Genomic DNA, 23,239 nt, shown 5'->3' with positions numbered 1-23,239 from the left:
GAATGTATGTCAAGCTGATGAGGAAACAAAATCTCTGATCACCATTCCAATCCCAGATTACACTACACTTTCTACAATAACTTCAGTACTCATAATACCATCATCTTGGAGTGTTCCTTACATAGCTAACCACGCAACATCCTCTTATTAACATTGGGAGATAGGCTTCCCAGATTGAGAAACATAGAAGATTCTCCTACTGGCAGGTTGGGTCCTAGCAACTTGACACATTTGCTAACCTTTTGAATCTGGGGAGAGTACCCTCACATCAACATTGTGGTTACATACAAGTACCTTTGCCTTATCCTATACATACATAAACTTCACTGAACCCAAAGCAAACCATCAGCTGTCATCCAGTTTCTTACCTAAGGTCATACAAAAGTGACAACATTTTTTCACCTTTCTACTTTTTGTTATGCCCAGTTTAGTTTCGGCTCTATCTGTAACACACAATTGACTAATTGGCAGTCCCAGACCCCTTGTCTGTTTACACAATATGATTTTACATCTCAACATCATATTCCCATCTACTAAGTTCATAAATTGCACCTACTTGGATAGCAGGGACCTTGTTGCCAGTGCAAATACGTTGTGTCCCCATCCTCCATGAATAATAAAATATTGTGAAGTATCTAACCAAGATACGTCATTATGCACTGGCACCCACAGTAAGCACTCAGGACAGTTGTCATGTGCCCAGACTACCGAACAACCACAACCATGTTGTTGGGGTGCCAGCATTTATGGCTATCCGGGTAAAATTAAGTGATTTATTTTTTGTACCCCAATTGGGGAGTCGGAATGGATTCACGTACATAAAACAATCAATCCACTCTTTTGTTTCTGCTTACAAATGTGAGGCATAACGCATGCAACACAAACTCAGCTTATAAAAACACAAGAATAAAAACATGTATAAAGCATTGATTACAGGTAACAGGCCAGCAGTACACTTTCCTAAATTGGGTAACACATCTCTTAGATTACAGTGCAAAAATAAGCTTGGTAAACAAGTGCTTCCCAATACTCATAAGTGCAAAAGGTCTGGCAGAGTGCTTATGGCTGGCGTGAGCTGCTAGATAAGAGGAGCACTTTGCTCAAATAAAATGTACGCATTAAAATGTAATGTAACAAATGCGGATCTTACTACCTGCAGCTTGTGCACATGGCCCATAAAGTGCTAAAGCTGGAACATATTCGAAGGAACTGTACGTATAGACCCAGCTAAAGCTATTGAGTGGAATTAAGTTAATACCAGGCACGACCCCACGCATCAAGTTCCATAAGTGTAAATATGCAGATGGTTCAAATAGTCCTTATATGTGATACTATTTAACGTACATAAACGATCCAGCGCAATTGTTGGGAGTAGAGAGCTGTAGCATGCACCCTCACTGAGAAGACATCATTGCATGTTCCCTGTACCAATCATGCACCAGGAGCTCGCAAGCACACCGAAAGGAAACCTGGGGAGAGCAGAGAAACAGATGCAGATCTATGTGTACACCAACCTCCTGAATATTCCGCTGCATAAGTTATGCACACTACCCATATGCACAAAGTAAGTCTGAAAATAAGAAGATAATTTTTAGGTGGAACTGCACTTTGGGAATTAGGCCGTAAGCGAAATGTACTTACTGTGAGAGCATTTGGCACCTACAACAGTTTTTTTAATCTGGCACATTGTGTTTTCTGCTTCCCGAGAGTGGTGAAGCAGAAAAATGGGTGGAGGGTGGGTGCAATCGCGCGCGGCAATCAATCAATGAGCATTTGTATAGTGCAGCACTGTCACCCTTAGGGGTATCTCGGTGGTGTGGATGTGACGTCTCCAGGGCCAGACTGGCTGTAGCGAGCACCGGGCACATCCCCGGTGGGCTGCCAGGGTTGGGGGCCGGTTTTGTTACCTAGGGCCGGCGATATCGGCCCCCTGGAACAAAATCAGCCGAAACTGGTCCTAGCAATGAGCTCCGCTGCATCCCCTCGCAGGCCGAGCAGTTTGCTAGGGCCAGTTTTCGTTCCCAGTCCGGCCCTGGACGTCTCCGTCAAGAGCCGAGACAGAAACGAGCAGAAAGAGGAAAAATGAAGGTTCGAAACAAGCAGAAAAAGGAAAAATAAAGGTCAGAAACGAGAAGAAGAGCTAAATTACGGCCAGAAACTAGAACAAAGAGGCAAAATAAAGGTGAAAAAAGAGCAGAAAGAGGCAAAATAACAGACAGAAATAGCAGAGAGATTACTTATTCACTCCAATGGCTCTCCTCCTCCGGTCCTCTGCTTCAGTCCCTCGGCGCTTGAAGCAGTTGAATTCTTCGCACTAAGTCAGAAGCAGCTCTCATACTGCTGATAATTTTGAGCAGCATCAGGAATGGCTGGAAAAGGCTGCCTCAATATTCCTACATTGTTACAAGGAACATTGGTCCCCAACAATTAGTTGATAACCTGGAATAAATATAGAACAACAAATGAAGTCTATATAAACTGTCCAGCCGGACAGAGTTTAATAACACAATAGTGGAATTTGCCAATCAGTTAAATACAATATCAAAAAGTGGGACACAACCAGTGTCCTTCTACTGTATCAGAGACAGTTGTGACACAGAAGAACATGAATGAGGCAAGAGCAAGCAGTCTGCATATATTCCAAAATTTGGCAGACATATATTTGCACAGGTACACTGTTGTGATTTAAGCATCGACTTCTGCCAGCACCCGGAACCCCATTGAGGACGGCACGCACTACTATCCCTGGGACCATCGTGTTCCGTCTCCATTTACAGACTTGTTGTTGCGGTCCCGCGTTAATCCTTTAACATTGGCGACACGCCTAGTGTAAATATCACTACGTACGATAAGGCATGAATTTAGATTGTCCTGATGATGATCCCGTAATGCCCTAAGGGGATCGAAACGTCGTCGACACTTGACACTGGATGATTTGATTTGATTACTACTTAAATCACAACAGTGTACCTGTGCAAATATATGTCTGCCAAATTTTGGAATTAGGACACTGGTTGTGTCCCACTTTTTGATATTGTATTTAACTGATTGGCAAATTCCACTATTGTGTTATTAAACTCTGTCCGGCTGGACAGTTTATATAGACTTCATTTGTTGTTCTATATTTATTCCAGGTTATCAACTAATTGTTGGGGACCAATGTTCCTTGTAACAATATATGCATCCAAGGTCCCCTGCCTATCGCTCCTTTGGGTTCCCCTTGTACTGTAAAATAATATCAATGTTCCTACAGGCACTGAGCTTGCCTGTGCCTGCTCTCCACCCAGCTGTCTGAGAAAGCTGGGTGGAGGGGTTTACACTGGAGGGGTTTACACTGCGCATGTCAGGCTGGCCATCCCAAGCCAGCCAGCCAAAGTGACAGCGGCAGTGTAAACTGTTGGAGTGACCACCACTGCCTTGCTGCCAGTCAGCAGCAGTAGCCCCACCCCCAAACAACGTCTCAGGCTGGTGAAAGGAAAAAAATAAAATGGTAATAAATTCAATTAATTACCATTTTATTTTTCACCATTGTGGCATTGGCAGCTCCTCTGCCCTAAAGTAGGGGCCGTCGCTGCCTTTAGGTAAGCTGAGTGCCCTCCGGTGGTAGCCTTCCGTTTTCCCATCCTTTACTTCATGGACTGTACAAATCAGAGGAGCTAAGAAGCAGATGTTGGAGAGGGGGCCCGGTCAGGTCACGACTGGGCACGGATGAGCTCGTCCTTGGCCCATGCACAGCCTATGCCGCGGGAGTGAGCAGAGCGCTATAGAGCGTGCCGGCACAGGATAATAGCAGGCACTAAGTGTTGTGGGACTTCGAGTCCCCTTCCAGCCAAAATCACAGTCTAAGAGTATCCCCTTTTTTCTCAATGATGAGGAATTTTCTAATAAGGATCCACTTCCACATACAATCATCGGCCTGTAGCCACTTTTGATAGGCCGGTTTCTTTAAAAATTTCAGATACTGACTAATAGCGGACCTACTTGAAGCCTTTGTGTTAGCCTCGTTGTTCCTCTCTAACCTATTCAATCTTCTTAATTTTGACTCAGTTACTACTTTGGCCATTCAGCCATTTGTTACAGATATATTTTTCTTTTGGACTCCTTCAAGCAAACTGATCTTGTCTCTATAAGCATTATTCAACTTTTATTGGTAGCTCTACTAGTCAAAACATTTTCTGGATCTTATACTGGCACATAACATTCAGCTGTGAATCCTGTGCCCACAGTGATGCCTCTATCCCCCCTCAGCTCAACATATATTTTGGCAATAACCCCACTCCCCTCTCAAAGGTGAATTGATACAGGGACCATTTACCTTTATCCTTATGGGGGCTTGCTCTTGCTAATCCAGGAACAATGTTGGTCTGTGTCTCCAATTTGTTTCTACTGGAACTTTACAACCTTGGAATGAGGTATTTAATTTGTTGGGCATTGGCTCAGTGGATCCCACCACTAATGTGTGAGCTCCTTTAGCCAGTTTACTACTCTCTTCCTCTAGAACGTAGCCATGTTTTATAATCAAACCTTCACATTTCCCATTCAGCTCTTGTTGGGAGAGGTCCAGTTCTGAAGACACAGGCAGAGCTTATCGCCTCTATCCATCACTGTGATCAGACAATTTTGTCTCCCTACTGTTCCTCATCTAACTTCCCACAAGTGTCTATGCTCCAATTCTAAGTGTGATTAGAGTGGGGAGTGTTTACTATGGAGCGATGAGTTATACTCTCAACATTTCAGTCAGAGCAAAATTTACCATGGAACACGAATTTTGGTGCTGTTAAACTCTCTAAAGTGTTACCTAGGACATGCCATGTCTGCATGGCTGGAAATTGTTCAGTAATGTCAAGGTTAGTGGGGGGTCATACATGGGATGTCTGCCTGACCCACAGCTGCATGTCCCTTTCAACTCTCTTCTGCGTGAAAGATTTTCTTTACTTGGGAGATGACATGGGGGAGGAACGGGGCAAGTTCTAGATAACAAGTGGATAGAGAACTGATTTACTTATATGATACTGAAGGCATTTACATTAACATATGTGTATACATATATATATTTACATATGTAAAATATGGATCTTCGAATCAAACAGACTGCGTCTCACCCGGGGGCTTACTGGTGAGCTGAGAATTGGCCCCTTTATTTTGCACGAGCACCGGACCCACTGGAGGGAAGTAATATGCTTAATTGAAACTGCAATGTCCAGAATGCACTAATGGTACATGAGAGGTTTCGGCACACCAGAGGCCAATTAACATTCAAAAGAAACGTGCTGGAACATTGCAGATGCATGCAACAACGGATTGCTCGTGTTCTTGGTCTCAGAGGAAGAGGATGGAATCTTCGAAACGCGTCAGACCCAGGGGGGCACCATTACGGGGTGTGAATCAGCCTGTTTCTCAATAAAGGTGGTGACACTTACCTGCTCAAGAGTGCAGCCTCATCTCTGGGGAACTTGTTGGAATACGTAATCGCGGCGCTGCCAGGCTGTGGAGGCGACGCACCGCCATAAACTGGACTGGTCTGCGCAGGGAACAATTCCTTTGCGATCTGTGGAGCAGGATCTTCGAATCAAACAGACTGCGTCTCACCCGGGGGCTTACTGGTGAGCTGAGAATTGGCCCCTTTATTTTGCACGAGCACCGGACCCACTGGAGGGAAGTAATATGCTTAATTGAAACTGCAATGTCCAGAATGCACTAATGGTACATGAGAGGTTTCGGCACACCAGAGGCCAATTAACATTCAAAAGAAACGTGCTGAACATTGCAGATGCATGCAACAACGGATTGCTCGTGTTCTTGGTCTCAGAGGAAGAGGATGGAATCTTCGAAACGCGTCAGACCCAGGGGGGCAGCATTACGGGGTGTGAATCAGCCTGTTTCTCAATAAAGGTGGTGACACTTACCTGCTCAAGAGTGCGGCCTCATCTCTGGGGAACTTGTTGGAATATATTTACATATGTGTGTATATATATATATATATATATATATATATATATATATATATATATATATATATATATATATATATACACATATATATATATATATATATATATATATATATATATATACACACATACACACATACGTATCTATATATATGTGTAAAGCGGTACAAAAGGGAGTGGTGATGGACGGAGCATCTGAACCAATCAAACACTCACAACCAGTCAAGAGATCTGCGTTTAATCCATCACCGTTCTTTAGCCCACTCTGCCACCCCAGTTCAGACATGGCCATATGCAAATCAGTCTGGCCCTGTGCCTCATGGGAACAGTCCAGCCCGAACTGCCAAGCCATGCCTTCCCTGGACCGGAAACAAGCTTCCAAGGACCGGTTTCTGGCATTTCAGCCGTCTTCAGCCCGGCTTGCTTGAATCCAGTGGCAAAGTGAGCAAGGGACTCACGTCTGCCAACATATGGCGAACAAAGTGGTACAAAAGGGAGTGGTGATGGACGGAGCATCTCAACCAATCAAACACTCACACCAAGTCAAGACATCTGGGTTTAATCCATCACCGTTCTTTAGCCCACTCTGCCACCCCAGTTAAGACATGGCCATATGCAAATCAGTCTGACCCTGTGCCTCATGGCAACAGTCCAGCCCGAACTGCCAAGCCATGCCTTCCCTGGACCGTAAACAAGCTTCCGAGGACCGGTTTCTGGCATTTCAGCCGTCTTCAGCCCGGCTTGCTTGAATCCAGTGGCAAAGTGAGCAAGGGACTCACGTCTGAGCATACCCTGCCAACTTATGGCGAACAAAGCGGTACAAAAGGGGGTGGTGATGGACGGAGCATCTGAACCAATCAAACACTCACACCCAGTCAAGAGATCTGGGTTTAATCCATCACCGTTCTTTAGCCCACTCTGCCACCCCAGTTCAGACATGGCCATATGCAAATCAGCCTGACCCTGTGCTCTCCACACCACTGGAGTCAAGCTATCCTGGCCGAAGACGGCTGATAGCCAGAAACCGGTCCTAGGATGCTTGATTCGGGTCTAGGAAAGACATGGCTTGGCAGTTCGGGCTGAACTGTTCCCATGAGGCACAGGGTCAAGGCTGATTTGCATATGGCCATGTCGGAACTGGGGTCGTGTGGACCGCAAAAAAACGATGGATTTAGGCCCAGATCTCTGTACTGGGGTGAATGTATGACATTGTTCCGCATTCTGTCCATCAACTGTGGTTTTGCATTTGTCACCCCGAGTTGGATGGGTATGCTCAGACGTGAGTCCCATGCTCTCCACACCACTGGAGTCAAGCTATCCTGGCTGAAGACAGCTGATAGCCAGAAACCGGTCCTAGGATGCTGGATTCCGGTCCAGGAAAGATATGGCTTGGCAGTTCAGGCTGGACTGTTCCCATGAGGCACAGGGTCAAGGCTGATTTGCATATGGCCATGTCTGAACTGGGGTAGTGTGGAGTGCAAAAAAACTATGCATTTAGGCCCAGATCTCTGTACTGGGGTGAATGTATGACACTGTTCTGCATTCTGTCCATCAACTGTGGTTTTGCATATATATATGTGTAGCTATGTATATATATTTTTTTACTGAAAAAAAACACTGGTTACAGGAACGTTATAGTCATGCTCAGATTTCAAATGCACAAAACCCTAGAAATTCAGCAGTAATAGTTACCTGAGCTAACTAAAACGTACGCCCCACAATGCACTACTTGTGACCTCACATATTACATCACTTATGACATGGTCAGTGACAGCACTCATGACATCTCAAATGACATCACTGATGACATCATCCAATGATTGTGAGTGTCTTCTAAAAGCTTATGACTTAAAATAAATATACTAAGCTGCTATAAAAGTTAAATGAGCATGATACTCCTACTAACATATATTATTTGAGTGGCTGTGTGACTGTGTATCCATGTGTGAGTGGGTGTGTGAGAGGCTGTATGGATGTATGAGTGGGTGTGAGGGTAGATGTATGGGTGAATAAGTGGTTGTGTGAGTAGCTGTATGGTTGAGTGAGTGGGTGTGTGAGTAGCTGTATGGCTGAGCGAGTGGCTGTATGAGTGACTGGGTGAGGAGGTGGCTGTGTGAGGACGTGTATGTGTAAGTAAGTAGCTGTGCATGGCTGTATGGGTGTGTGAGTGGCGGTATGGGTCTGTCCTGCCCTGAGTGGTCGCTCCCCTGTCTCTCTGCCGAGACGCGGTATCGTAGAACAGTGCTGCATTGCGATTAACTGTGCCATTATTATTTCGCCTGGAAGTTAAATTGTATTAACCTCGCTTGCTTGTACCATATCTGTCTTGCAATTGAATTTTTGGCGCGCTATCCCCCGGCGCCCTGCTCTGCTCCCCCCTCCATTTTGTCTCTGTTGTTGTTGTTGTGCTCCCTGAGCCCGCCCCGCCTCCCAGCTGAGCCGCCCTCGCCCCTCCCCCTCCACTATCCATATATGACAGCTGCTCCCGCGGGCAGCGTTCACGCGCAGCGACCGGGCCCAATCCTCGCCGAATGTGCGCCAAAGGTAAGCCCGTCTACGCCCGTCCGCGCCTGGACCGCGCCCAGCGCCAGAGCCCCTGGTCCTCGTAATGTCCACCCCTCCCGCATTACTTACGATGCCACCACCCTCCTAACCCTCAACCCCGGCCGCTCCCTCAACTGCGTCCAAGCTGCTCCTGGACACACCCATGGACCCTTTTCCTGCTACTCCTGCAAGTTCGACGGCACCAAGAACAACTCCTCATCCACGAGCACACAACAGAGATCCGATCCCAACCACCTACAATGCATCCTGCTCAACACCCGCTCGGTCCACAGACACGCCATTGACCTCTGGAATCTACTCGACACCATCTTTCCGGACGTCGCCTTCCTAACAGAAACATGGATGAATGCCTCTTCAGCCCCAGACATCACCATTGCCATCCCGGAAGGCTATAAGATCATTCGCAAGGACCGTACCGGCCACACAGGAGGAGGAATCGCTATCGTCCATAAGAAGTCCATCCGCATCTCAACCAGCTCAGACGTCAATCTCGCCAACTCGGAACACCTTCACTTCCAGATCCACATCGACCCCAAGACCACACTCAGAGGCACCCTCCTTTACAGGCCACCAGGACCCCGCGCACAATTTAGTGAAGACATCACGGACTTCATCACTCCACACGCGCTCCCCTCCGAGGACTACATCCTTTTGGGAGACCTCAACTTTCACCTTGAAAAGAACAACGACCGCAACTCCACCACCCTTTTGGACAACCTCGCAAACCTCGGACTTAAACAACTTGTCACTACCCCCACCCACATCGCAGGTCACACACTCGACCCCATCTTCACCTCCAGCAAGCATGTTTCCTTCAGCCACACCACAGCTCTCCTTTGGACTGACCACAGCTGCGCTCACTTTACCTACAACAAGCCCACATCCAACAACCACCCCCAACCCACTCTGCAAAGAAACTGGAACAAAATCACCATCGACCAGATCTCCTCATCGCTTCTTCAAAAGCCCCCCGCCCACTCCTCAAACCCAGACCAAGCAGCCACCAACCTCACCCAATGGCTATCCAACAGCGCCGACATCCTAGCACCACTGAAAAAACGACAAATCAAACTAGGCAGCAAGAAGGCCTCCTGGTTCAACGATGACCTGAAGAAATCCAAGAAACTCTGTCGCTCCCTCGAGAAGGCCTGGAAAAAAGACCCAACCACCAGCACCAAGGACGCCTTCAAAAACGCCACCCGCATACACCACCAACTAATCCGAAATGCCAAGAAAGCAGCCTTCAAGGACCGGCTAGATAGCAACGCCCACAACAGCAAGGAATTATTCAACATTGTCAAGGAATTTACCAACCCCTCAGCCAACTCCAACGACATCACCCCCTCTCAAGCCCTCTGCGACTCCCTAGCCTCATTCTTCTACAACAAAATTGCAGACATCCACAACAGCTTCGACAACCAACCCGGAGACCAACCCACCCAATCCCCTGCAGGACCCCCACCCCCCCTGAACATCCTCAATGACTGGAAGCCAATCTCCACTGAGGACACCATCCGTCTGATGAACTCCATCCACTCAGGATCCCCCACAGACCCTTGCCCTCACTACATCTTTAACAAAGCAGATTCCATTATTGCACCGCACCTCCGAGACGTCATCAACTGCTCCCTCAACTCCGCAACCTTCCCGGAAAGTTGGAAACATGCCGAACTCAGCGCCCTCCTGAAGAAACCCACAGCTGACCCCACTGAACTCAAAAACTATCGCCCTATCTCACTCCTTCCATTCCCAGCCAAAGTCATCGAGAAAGCTGTCAACAACCAACTCGCCGCATTCCTCGAAATCAACAAATCCCTCGACTCCTCACAATCCGGATTCTGAGCCAAGCACAGCACCGAAACCGCCCTCATCGCAGCAACAGACGACATTCGAACTCTACTGGACAATGGAGACACAGTCGCCCTCATCCTCCTCGACCTCTCCGCAGCCTTCGACACAGTCTGTCATAGCACCCTCCTACAGCGCCTCAAAAACATCGGAATCCAAGGAAAAGCACTGGAATGGATCACCTCGTTCCTCTCCGGAAGAACCCAGAGAGTCCGCCTTCCACCATTCAAGTCAGAGGCTACTGAAGTCATCTGCGGCGTACCTCAAGGGTCCTCACTCAGTCCCACCCTCTTCAACGTTTACATGAGCCCCCTCGCGGCCATCGCACGCCAACATAACCTCAACATCATCTCCTACGCCGACGACACTCAACTGATCCTATCACTCACCAGAGACCCTAACACGGCCAAAACCAACCTACACGAAGGAATGAAAGAAGTGGCCGAATGGATGAAGCACAGCCGTCTGAAACTGAACTCAGACAAAACAGAAGTCCTCATCTTAGGTACCTCCCCCTCCGCCAGGGACGACTCTTGGTGGCCAGAGGCCCTTGGAAAAGCACCCATCCCGACGGAACACGCACGGAACCTGGGCGTCATCCTGGATTCCTCACTCTCGATGAACAGACAAATCAACGCAGTTTCTTCATCTTGCTTCAACATTCTTCGCATGCTCAAAAAAACATTTTGCTGGATCCCTACCGAAACTAGAAAAACAGTCACCCACGCTCTGGTCACAAGCCGAATGGACTACGGAAACACCCTCTACGCCGGCACCACCGCAAAACTCCAGAAAAAACTACAACGCATCCAGAACGCCTCAGCCAGACTCATACTAGACATCCCACGTAAAGAACACATCTCTGATCACCTGAAAAACCTCCACTGGCTCCCCGTCAAAAGAGAATCACTTTCCGGCTCCTAACCCACGCACACAAAGCACTCTACGAAATCGGACCCGAATGCCTCAACACACGACTATCCTTCTACACCCCCTCCCGCCAGCTACGATCCTCCAACCAAGCCCTTACCCCTGCACCTCGCATCAACAAAACCACCATGGGAGGTAGATCCTTCTCCTACCTAGCAGCTAAAACTTGGAACTCACTTCCCACTCACCTCAGCCTTACACAGAACCACCTAGCATTCGGAAAGCAACTCAAAACGTGGATATTCGACAAGTAACTCCCCACCCTTCTTCAAGCGCCTTGAGACCCTCTGGGTATGTAGCGCGCTATACAAATCTTTTGACTTGACTTGACTTGAGTGCGAGTGGTTGTATGGGTGTGTGAGAGGGTATGTGTGTGGTTGTGCAGATGTGTGAGTGGGTGTGTGAATGGTTATCTGGGTCTGTGAGTAGTTTTGTGGGTGAGTAGTTTTATGGCTGTGTGAGTAGTTGTATTGGTCTGTACTTGGGTGTGTGAGTGGTTGTATTGGTGTGTGAGTGGTTGTATGGATCTGTGAGTGGATGTGTGAGTTAGAATGGGTGTGTGAGCAGGTGAATGAGTGATTGAGTAGGTATATGAGTGGTTCTGTGGATGATGTCATCAGTGATGTCACTGACAATGCCATGAATGATGTAATATGTGAGGTCATAAGCAGTGCATTGCTGGGGCGTAAGTTAGTTAGCTCAGGTAACTATAGTTGCTGAATTTCTAAGGTTATGTGCATGTTTAACTATAATGTCCCTATAACCTTTGTTGTTTTTTTGTGAATTTCAGAGGGCTTTTTCAAATGTTATTAACTAACTGTAACCTTTGTCAGGATATAGCGGCATGGATTAGCAAATTTAGCATCACAAAAATGGAAATTTAACGGCACAAAAATGGAAATTTAACGGCACAAATATGGAAATTTAGCGGCAATTTTGCAGCATTTTATTTGACAGTTTTTCCTACAACAAACACCGATTTCTTAGTGGCCACTTTTGTCAAAATCGCGGCATTTTTACAAAAATGCCGATTTCGCAGGCACTTTTGTAAAAATCGCAGCTTTTTTACAAAAGTCCTGATTTCGCAGGCACTTTTGCAAAAGTCGCGGCATTTTTACAAAAGTGCTGATTTCGCGGCAAACCGCAAAATCGAGAAATCCTGGAGGGTCTGTAAAATGGCGCTCATTCAGGCTCCCTAGATCTGAGGCCCTGTCTTCCTCTGCCTTTACTGATCCTAGTCCCGCCCCATTCCCCCAGGATTCTATCCATCCTTCACCCTCCTGGTATCTTAGACTCATCAGTCTACACCACAGCTGTTCCCATGCACTTGAGACCGCATATTGAGACCCTGCACAGTTCAGCCGTGGACCACCATTTACCCAACACCCTTTCCTATATAATTGAGAATGTGAAAGTATCTCTCAGAGTGGGGTCCCTGCCCCCATTGACTTAGTAGATCAGGTTTTAGCTCAGAGACAAGAGCTGTCATACAATTTCACAAAAAAGACCTTGTAGCTTTTTCCCAGTCTACCCTTTCATTATAGCCATTACGTAGATAGGTCCAGCCTACCTTGCATGGTCCCCGTTATTGATTTAGAACAACATACAGGACAAACCTTTTCTGCCTGTAATGGGAATGAGGGTATACTGAGCTTAAACATGGAAAGTATCGCAGGTCGGTTGATTGTCTGCTCCGCTCCAGCTTACGATACTGCAACTTGCTAGGCCCGAAGGATGTTTTTAAAGTCTACGTATAAATTAGTCTATGCTGTGATGAGCTATTTATTTGATATTGTTACCTGACAGTCTAAGTATGTAAGGATTACTACAGAGCAGAGGTGTTGTGCTAGGCGGCATTTGTTGTCCTGCGGAGACCCACTGGAATCAGTGTGTGGGTCGAAACATCGATTCTTTTAATAGAGAATTCTCTAAAGTAGATTGATTTCATACACAAGGAACCAATATTTAAATTTGACCATGTGAAATTGAAGAATACGGGACATTTCTTTTGTCCAATGTATATATGTGTATCATCCTATTATTTTTCATATGATGCAGCCATGAGCACTGGGCCGCCTACACCATTTCATATTATAACACTAGCCAAAGGAATAGAAAAGCATATAATATTTTTCATTGAAAGGCTGTGTTTGCTTATGTTCTTGAAGAATTATTCATCACGTGTCCAATGATCTGATCATACCTGTATTAATATTGAAATAAGATCCACTTTACCTTTGTTCCTGTTCTGCCCATTCTTCATACATCATCCTTGTTCCCCTCTAATCACAGCCCTGACACACTGCCCTCACCCACCCGACATGGAGCAAATCAGTGCACCGTGTCTTTGGTAAAGGCACAGGGCAGCTGCTCGATGCCTGGGCTGAGACACCACCCAACAATGGACATCTGGATTTCGCTGGCACTTTGGTAAAAATCGCAGCATTTTTACAAAAGTGCCAATTTTGTGGCAAACCGGGAAATCCTGGAGGGTCTGCTTAGAGAGTGGGTCTGTGAGTGGCTGTAAAGGGTGGTGAGCATGTGTGAGAGTAGGTGTATGGGTAGGTCACTGGGTGCGAGAGTGGCTGTATGGGTCTGTGAGTGGGTGTGTGAGTGGCTTTATGATCTGTAAGTGGGTGTGTCAGTGGCTGAATGGGTGTATTAGTAGTTTTAAGGGTGTGTGAGTGACAGGAAGAGTCTGAGAGTGGGTGTGACAGTGGTTATGTGGGTGTGTGAGTGCCTGTATGGGTGTGTGAGTGGGTGTGTGAGGGGCTGTGTGGGTCTGTGAGTGTATGTGAGAGTTGCTGAATCTGCATGCAAGTGGGTGTCTAAGTGTATGTGTGGGTGTGACAGTAGCTGTGTGAGAAACTGGGTGAGAAGGGAACCTCACCTGCCCTTTTATCTAACATGACTCCACAGGATTCACAAAATGTCTACCCAACTAGAGTACTTTGAATTGGCTATTTAATTTAGTAAGTACTACCTCATTGGGTAAATGTGTAGTACATAATCTACACTACAGCTGCTTAATGGAACACGAGAAAATTTCTCCAGTGACCTTGTGTGCATGTAATTTCAGAACTGTGATTGCTCCTTCAGGTCTTGATTCACAAATCTAAGATAACATGAATCCTTGCCAAAGATGAGGACGAGACTAGAAAGAGGAGAATCTCCAACAAATAAGGGTACTTCTTCTTAACTTGAAGAAAGTGCTTCTTTCTTTGGTGGATATGTCCTGGAATTCCTCTGCATCAAGAACACAACATCAAAATCAGCAGGAAACACATTCAGGGGCCTTTTGGTAAGCTGTCCATCAAAGTGAGAAAAGATCAGGAAGACCTTTCAATACTACTAAGATAAACAGGGCGGGACCAAGCGGGCAAAGCTTGCAGATGATTTTGGGCATTTGCATACGTAGGGTAATTTAAATGGAGAACTATGGACTCTGCTCTCGTCCGGAGACAGCAAGAAAGAAACCACTCATCACAGTCACTACATATCAGACTGCGCTCCAATAGATAAATAATTCATCCACCTCCATTAAGAATGTTAGCTCATTTTTTAACATGGAACACAAGAGGAAACAGTTGGTTTGCCTTCCCCAAACCCAAGAAGTTAGGATCATTTGTGCTTTAAAGAAGGGGCCATGCAGCCTCCCCTCCAAGGGTTGATTTTGTCCCCATCCCCCATGGCCTGGCCTGGGTGACCTGGAGCCCACCCAGGGCACTCAGTGTGCAGTGCTGGGGACCACAGGGGAGCCTCAATGCCCCTGCAGTCCCTGCCTGCAACCCACCTCCAGTGGAAGCCAGTGTTGCTCCTGCGCACAGGGTGCAGCCAAGAATGTTTCTCGCTGCGTGTGGGAGAAATCCTGTCATCTGTTTTCCTGCCCGCTTCACACAGGCAGGAGCACAGATTAAAAGTCCGCTCTCAGTGAGCGGAAGCAATTTTCCTGCTCCTGCCCGCTGGGAGCGGACTTACTGTTTGCTCTCGCTTGGCGGGAGCTTAGACAGCAAATAGCTATATCCAGGGGCGGGCGCCCCCGGATATAGGGAGCAGGCTCTGGTGGTCCCCAGGGTCCCCCAGGGCCAATAATAGCTATAGTAAGGAGGCCGCGCAACCCCCCTCTTTTGTTCTTCTAGGGCCTGCCCACGGCAGGTGGTGAGCCCCAAGGTCAAAAATGGCAGAGGAGGGGGCTGAGCGGCCTTGCTCCCAGTTTAAATTTAGCCATGCCCTGGGAAAGTGGTTGTCCCTGGGGCCAAAAATGACCCGGGAGGGTGGCAGAGTGACTTGCCTCCCCCTTTAAACTGAATTTGTGGCTCGGGAAGGTGGTGGTCCCCGGGGCTCTTAAGAGCCTCAGGAGGGGGGCTGTACAGTCCCCCTCAGTTAATAATGATAAAAATGATAATCGGCCTGAACTGGGGAGGTGGCGGTCCCATGGGCTAAGACTGGCAATGGGAGGGAGGCTGCATGCGCCTCTCTCCCATAATACTTACAATAATAAGACACCAAGACCTGGCACACCTGAGGGATCAAATACAAAGAAGCGCGGGAGACCGGGCTTATTATCATTATTTTCTTTTTGTGGGGATTCGCAAAGGTTCTTGCAGCGAAAATTCAAAAATAATGCTTTTTGGCCCTGGAGGACCCCAGCACCTGGCCTAGAGGATCAGGGTATTTCTACCCTGCCCCTTTTCTTCATTTTTAACTTTTGTTTTGGGACTTGCTTGAGTTAGAGTCCCACAATGGCTGTCAACACTTCCTGGTTGAAGTGTTGGCAGCCAATCAGATCTCAGTTAGATTCACGGAGGTTCCGTGCCTCTAAATATATAATTAGTTTTTTCTTTAATATCTCAAAAACTACTGAACGGATTTACACCAAATACCAAGAGCTATCTTTCTGCCAGATTGGGTGTAATTCTGTCCAGCAGTATTCATATCTGAAATACCTATGGAAAATTGCATGGGGAACATGCACTTTAGGACCCCCCTTTTTTTCGGTCCCCGCTTCACAAAACATTCAAAACAGCAGCTGAACTGAGTGGCGTACTCATTTTGAAAATTTTGTGAAGGTTCGTCAAATGGTGTCAAAGTTATTGGCAAAACAAAAAATGCTTTTCCTATGGAAACCAGGTCCTAAATATAACTGCCTACTGACGATCCTACAACCAGTCACTCAACCATACATTCATTGAGACACTTAATTACAGTCAGTTAGGCACCCACTCAATCATCCATACAGGCACTAATACATCTACTGATTCACCAATACACCTTGATATATATATATATATATATATATATATATATATATATATATATATATCACTCACAAACTTTTTTAAAACAGTCACAGTCACTGGATGATGTCATCAGTGATGTCATTTGAGATGTCATCAGAGATGTCACTGATCATGTCATGATTGATGTAATATGTCAGGTCATAAGCAGTGCATTGCAAGTTATAGTTAGCTCACTAACTAGAACTACAGAACTTCCCAGGTTTTGTACGAGTGAAATCTGAGCCTAAGTATAACATCCCTGTACCCTTTGTTTTTCAGTGAATTTCAAAGGTTTTTTAAATGCTAATTACTAAATAGAACGTCCCTGTAAATTTGTAAACTTGTTCCTTTTCATTGAATTTCTATGTTTTTTAAGTAGCAGTCAAGTTTGCAGATTGGTGGAGAAAAAGGGCTGGGCTTCCGATCAGCTCCAGCTGTGTAGGATTTACATAAGGTACCAGGAGGGCTTCTTGAACCCAAGATACCTCAGGAGTAAAGTGGACTTCATCCCCCAAACAGTAAGTGCATTGTAGAGTGGTGGAGAAAGGGGGCGGGCATTCGAATACCTCCTAGCAATCTAGGAATTACACCAAATGAGGCAGGAACCTAGATCTTGGTACACAGGTTGTATTTTTTGTGATATGGTGTAAATTCGTTCAGTAATTTTTGAGAAACGTAGGTAAAAAAAAAAATGTATATCTGCCCAGTTGGGATCGAGGGGCTCTCACGCGAGTTCCTCTGACCCAATTCTACAAACCAGGGGTTTCTGACTGGCCCAGGGAGCATTTTTCCACTCTGCCATCTTACTCCCGCTGGATTGAGCACTCTTATAGGCTGCCAGCAACATGTGAAAAATGTTGCTGGCAGCCATTACAGGACAAGGGACTTAGGGCCATATGTAGGTGAGGCAATACCGGTCGGTAACGGTGAAATTAGGTAAATTTCACCGTTACCGACCGGTATTTAGCAATTTGAGATGTAGGAGGCAGGTTTCAAGGATTCGGTATATACCGAATCGGTAATTTAAGGAATAGGTAAATTAGCAAATTCTTAAATTACCGAATCCTGAAACCTATGTAGGAGGCACGCAAGTGAGTGCATTTTTGCATTCAGGATTCCTTATTTACCACCAACTAGCTTGATCAAATATGGTCCCAGAATATCCCCCTCTCTATTTCTTCTATAACTCCTTGTATCTGGTCGGACCATTTTCTCATACACTTTACACTTACCATTGAGAAGGGCAAAAAGCAGCTTTTCCAAACAGGCGGAAAAATCAGAAAATGGAAGGACATGGATACTTCAGCTTTTTTGGACACCTTGGCTTTGTCCCTTCCCCCCATGGCCAAGGACATCGATGCTATTGAAGAAGCCAACTCTAACTGGTTACGTCAGGCAGCTGACGCCCACGTGCCTTGTATAAACATCCCCCGTTCCCGCCCTAATGACGCACATAAGTGGTTCACTCCACATTTGAAGTCTTTAAAACTGGAAGTACGCCAAAAAGAGAGGAAGTGGAGAATCGGCTATTTGACACAAGATAAAGCCAATTATTGCAAGGCCCGTAAAGACTACCAAAAACTTGTCCTAAAACAAAAAACTGACTACTTTTCTGAAAAAATATTGAACTCTCGTAATAAGACGAAAGACCTGTTCAGTATTATGAATGATCTCAGCAGTAGTGATAGAACCTCCCCATCGGTTACCCCTACCCAGGATCTTTGCAACTCATTGAATTATTTTTTCTTTAACAAAATTTGCACCATAAAACAGAGTATCTTAAATGCCTTGCCCCCCCTCCTTTGGATGACGCTTACTATAATCCTCATACGTTAGAAGCCTTTCCCCCTATTGATGGTAAGACTTTGTCCAACCTTTTCGCAAGTGTTAAATCTGGCTCACCTGATGATACCTGCCCCCCGCACATCCTGAGAGAGGTGGGGACAGCCATTCCTGAGGGCGTGCTTCCTTTGCAAAATGGATCACTTCTACAGGGTAAAGTTCCCAACAGCCTTAAGAAGGCCTTGCTTATCCCTCTGATCAAGAAAGTTGGAGCAGATCCGCTTGATCCGTTAAACTATAGGCCTATATCACTGTTGCCTAATAGCTCTAAGTTACTGGAAGCCCACGTCTGTGCAAACGTGTCTAATTTCATAGAACAAACGGAATATCTTGAACCCAATCAGGCAGGCTTCCGTTCGTGTCACTCAACAGAAGCTGTCATATTGGCGGTACAAAATACTTTGAGGTGGAATGCGGATAAAGGAATCCACCAGGCCCTGGTACTACTCGATCTATCGGCAGCATTCGACACGGTTGACTATACCATTCTGGTCAACCGTGTCGAACACACTGGCCTCAGGGGGCCCGCTTTGAGCTGGATTCGCTCCATTATCACAGGCTGCACTCAATCAGTAAGATTGGGCCCTTTTACAGCTCCCACTATTTCCACCACATGCGGAGTACCCCCGGGCTCATCTTTGTCACCTCTGCTTTTTAATTTGTACCTTCGCCCACTACTGTACTGCCTAAGAAATGCTAAAGTTACCATCTTTAACGACTCGGACGATCTACAACTCATCTTCCCTTTGAATACCAAGGACTCTGTGGAAGAATTTTATAACACCATGACACACATTCAGGGATGGATGAGTCGTAACCATCTGAAACTTAACCCAGGCAAGACTGAATTGGTCTTGCCTGGGCAAAGTGAACTAAGTTGGAGCCCATGCTTTTGGCCTTCTAGCATGGGGGCCCCACCTACGAGATCGTCCTCAGTCAAAAGCTTGGGAGTAACAATTAGTGAGGACCTTTCTTTGAAAAGACAAGTAGGTACTGTAGTGTCGTCCAGTTTCTTTCAACTTAAAAAAATAAGGAAAATAGCTCACTTTCTTACGCAGGCCGCTCTCACCCAGGTCATAATTGCCCTTGTCCTATCCCGACTGGATTTTTCTAACAGTCTATACTTGGGGCTCCAAGCGGGAGAGTTAAAACGACTTCAGTTGGCCCAGAATCAAGCCGCCAGGCTTATTCTGGGACTTACAAAGTGGCAATCTATTAGACCTGGTTTGAAACAACTACACTGGCTACCTGTTGCGCAGCGAATTGCATTTAAAACCGGGTGTATTATTTTTAAAACCTTACAAAACTCAGCCCGAAGTTTATAAAAGATCTTGTCTCTAGATATAACTCATCTTTAAATCTTCGCTCTGCTCAAAAATCTTTATTGATTGTTCCATCTTACAAAAGGAAGCGCCTTGGTGGCAGCTGCTTCGACCATCTTGCAGCCACCTTTTGGAACTCGCTTCCCTTACAACTGAAATTGAGTGGAGACCTTCTTAGTTTCAGACATTCTCCTAAAACCTGGCTGTCCTTGCAGGCCTATTGCTGAGTTGTATATCACTTTTAACTGCTGTGTTGTGTTCCCTTCCTATAGCGCCATGAAGCCCCCGGGCGTACGAGCGCTTAATAAATATATATTAACATAACATAACGTAACTATAAGTTGGTGGTAAATACCGAATACCTTTAAAAAAGCCTTTTTTTGCTATTTTGGCAGTGCAATGTTGCAGACATACATGCCCTTAGGGCATGTATGTGTGCCACATGTGCACACATGCACGATTCAGGGGTGCACCAGGGTGTCAATGTGACACCCTGCCACCCTTGGATATGTTCCCTCTATTACTGATTCGGTATTTACCGAATCGGTAATAGTGAATGGCTTCCCATTCATTCCTATGGGCCTCTAGGCCCATAGGAATGAATGGGAATTACCGAATCGATAAATACCGAATCGGTAATACCGAATATTACCGATTCTGTAAAATTTACCGAATTATTACCTACTTACTATTTACCGATTTTCAAATACCGAATCGGTAAAATTTGGTATTTAAAAATCGGTAAATAGTGATTACCTACATATGGCCCTTAGTCCCCTGTCGTGAACTTAAAAAAAAAAGATATAAGGGTGCAGGGTAAAGATACCCTGCACCTCTTGGTCACATGCGGGACCCAGAGGAAACCCTCCCAAAGCCCCCCGGCCAAAATTTGAAAAGAAAAGAAAAGAAAAGAAATTGGTTGATTTTTCTGCACTACTGTGGAATCATGGCAAAAAAAACAAGCACTGCCAAAACTAAAATATATAGTTGCCATTTTGCCTCCTAACTCTAACAAAAAAGCCTACTGAAGGAAAAGATTGTGTGACTGTTTTCTGTGTGCAATGCATCAATGAAAAGGAATGTACAATAGTTCTTTGTGAATTTCAATACAAGCACTACATAGGAGGTGGGCTGAAATCAACTAGGCAATAATATGAAACGAAAGCGAAATACACCCCTGGGCGAAGCCAACAACCACACTATGTATATTCTAAAGAAGTAGTAACAACAGCTAAGCAGACAGCTGCCCTTTCAAGCTAGACCAATAAAAGCTGTACTAAATAACTAAGGACATGTGGTTGTTTCCTTCTTAACACCTTAGCTGCTTTGGAACGTCCAGCTCCAGTGCTGAACGTTCCATTGCGCAGGAGCAGTTGGAACGTCCAACAGCCGACGGCAGCACTCCCGAGGTAGTGGTGCCGTCGGCCGCTGGACGGGCGCAGCGCTTAAGGGGTTAAGAGCGGGCCGAGAAAGTTCACCTGTTAACCATCTACCTAGAGACTACAAATTTGACAACACAGCAACACATTTAGAGACATTTTGAAATCGTTCTGAAGATCAATGTAAAGTTCTACAGTTTGACACCTAAAATAATTTGGAGCAAAAATGATCCCTGACTGTAGCAAGTTAATAAATTTACCTCTTTCACCCTCTGCTGCTCCGAATTGGAAAGGAACGTCCCAAAGAGACAGCTGTACAGATGATCCAGAATAGTTATCAGAAAATATTCATTGAATTCAAAGGCAGATGGAAACTGCAGAAAGAAAGAAAGTAAACAGTACTTTATTTTGTAGCAAGCTTTGCAATATTATTACTACTGAACAAAAAACATATTTCAGCTTAATGGATTAAAATAGAAGGGGGTGGAACAGTTTCAACTTGTTTTCAGAGGATATTGGTCTTTTAGGTGGTCCAACTCTTCTTTCTTTCTATAAGTTAGTCACTCAATCCATAAGGCAGTTATCCTTCCAATAGCGTTACTGCAGGCAGCATAAAACAAACATTGGCAAAGCCAACAGCTCTGGGTTTAATATGCTAACACGCAAACACAGGCATCCACAATTGTGCATGCCTGTCTATCCATGAGTTCGCACATTAAAGTCAGACCAGGTGCATTGTAAGAAACACTTACAGTAAGGTACTATTTAAAATTGTATGAAGCCTCTTAACTTAGCTTGTCTTTTATATGCAAAAGGATCACCAGAGTAATGAAGTAATTAAAATGCATTTTATATAATGATTTAAGAATATTTTTATGCAGAACTTCATACCCACGTCTGCCATTTCTAAATGCTGTACATAGTGGGTGTTATCAATACCAATTTATGGCATTATGTCATTAAATTCATTACTCACATGTGGGTATGAAAATGAGGACCATGTCTCCAGACAAGCAGCACACCAACCCATTTTATTCCCCAAAGTTCAGCACAATAATCCTAACAGCAAAAATGTAGACACTAACTTTACAGTCCAAGAAAAGAAATAGAGTGTGAAAATAATTCCTCTTTTTGTATGGTCCCCCCCATATTTTTTAGACTGATGCTGCGGGTTGTTTGACTCTGTGCTCTGGAGCACAGCTAACCAGGTCCATGCATGTGTTCTAACCCCCAAAACATGTCCAAATTGACTTACCTCCTAACTGGCATATTTCATTTAGTTATAGGTCCCTGGTATAAATTACAAAGTGTACCCAGGGCCTGTAAGCTAAATATCACTAGTGGACTGCAGCACATGTTGTGCCACCATTAAAGTGGCAAAGCATGTCGCCAGGCCTGTACCTGCAGCCTGGGTCTGCAATTTTAAAAGTGCCAATTCAACCTGGCAAAAGAAACTTTTTGCCAGACCTAAATCTAAACCTAAACTTTCCATTTAATACCTTTACGTCATCACTAAGGTAGACCCTAAAGTCCCATAGGGCAGAGTGCTTGGTATTTAAAACGTAGGACATCTATATTTTGTGTTTTTACAAGTCCCGGCAATCAAAAATTTCTGAAGTCGTTTTTAGGTCTCGTGCCTAGCATTGCAGTGCGCAGCAGTGCTCGTGCAGCGTGAGACCTCTTGTAAGGGGTTTTCAAAGCTACCCACACGCTCGCGATTGGACAAAGGTGGGACAATGTTCCGCCTTTGAAACGCCCATTCCCGACAGTGGCTAGAACGAGCTGCAGCGCGCGTTCGCCTTGCTGCCGCTGCCGTGCTCCATCCCCCCCTCCTCTGTAGTGCGTGCACACACCACTAGTTGTTGACATAATAGCGGCACCCGCACTTTACTTTTAACATTAAAAGTAAAGAGCGGGTGCCGGGATTATACCGAAAGTAAAGAAATAGATTTTTTTCTATTTCTCTACTTGTGGTATAATCGCGGCACCCGCGCTTTACTTTTAATGTTATAAGTAAAGCGCGGGGGCCACGATTATACCAAAAGTAAAGAAATAGAAAAAAAATCTATTTCTTTACTTTTGCTATAATTGCGGCACCCGCACTTTACTTTTAACATTAAAAG

General features: G+C 45.5%; 1 protein-coding gene across 1 annotated transcript in view; it reads right to left on the bottom strand.

Moving 5' to 3' along the window:
- The window catches only part of MTMR2 (myotubularin related protein 2), a 270,640-nt gene that overhangs the window by 27,515 nt on the left and 219,886 nt on the right, over positions 1-23,239 (bottom strand). Inside the window, exon 12 of the mRNA XM_086935293.1 lies at positions 21,377-21,490. Coding sequence (XP_086791419.1) covers positions 21,377-21,490 — 114 coding nt within the window. The remainder of the gene's footprint in view (positions 1-21,376; positions 21,491-23,239) is intronic.

Source organism: Lissotriton vulgaris, chromosome 8 (genome assembly GCF_964263255.1).
Source record: "Lissotriton vulgaris chromosome 8, aLisVul1.2, whole genome shotgun sequence".
NCBI classification, from domain to species: Eukaryota; Metazoa; Chordata; class Amphibia; order Caudata; family Salamandridae; genus Lissotriton; species Lissotriton vulgaris.
This window is presented reverse-complemented; position numbering and strand designations above follow the sequence as displayed.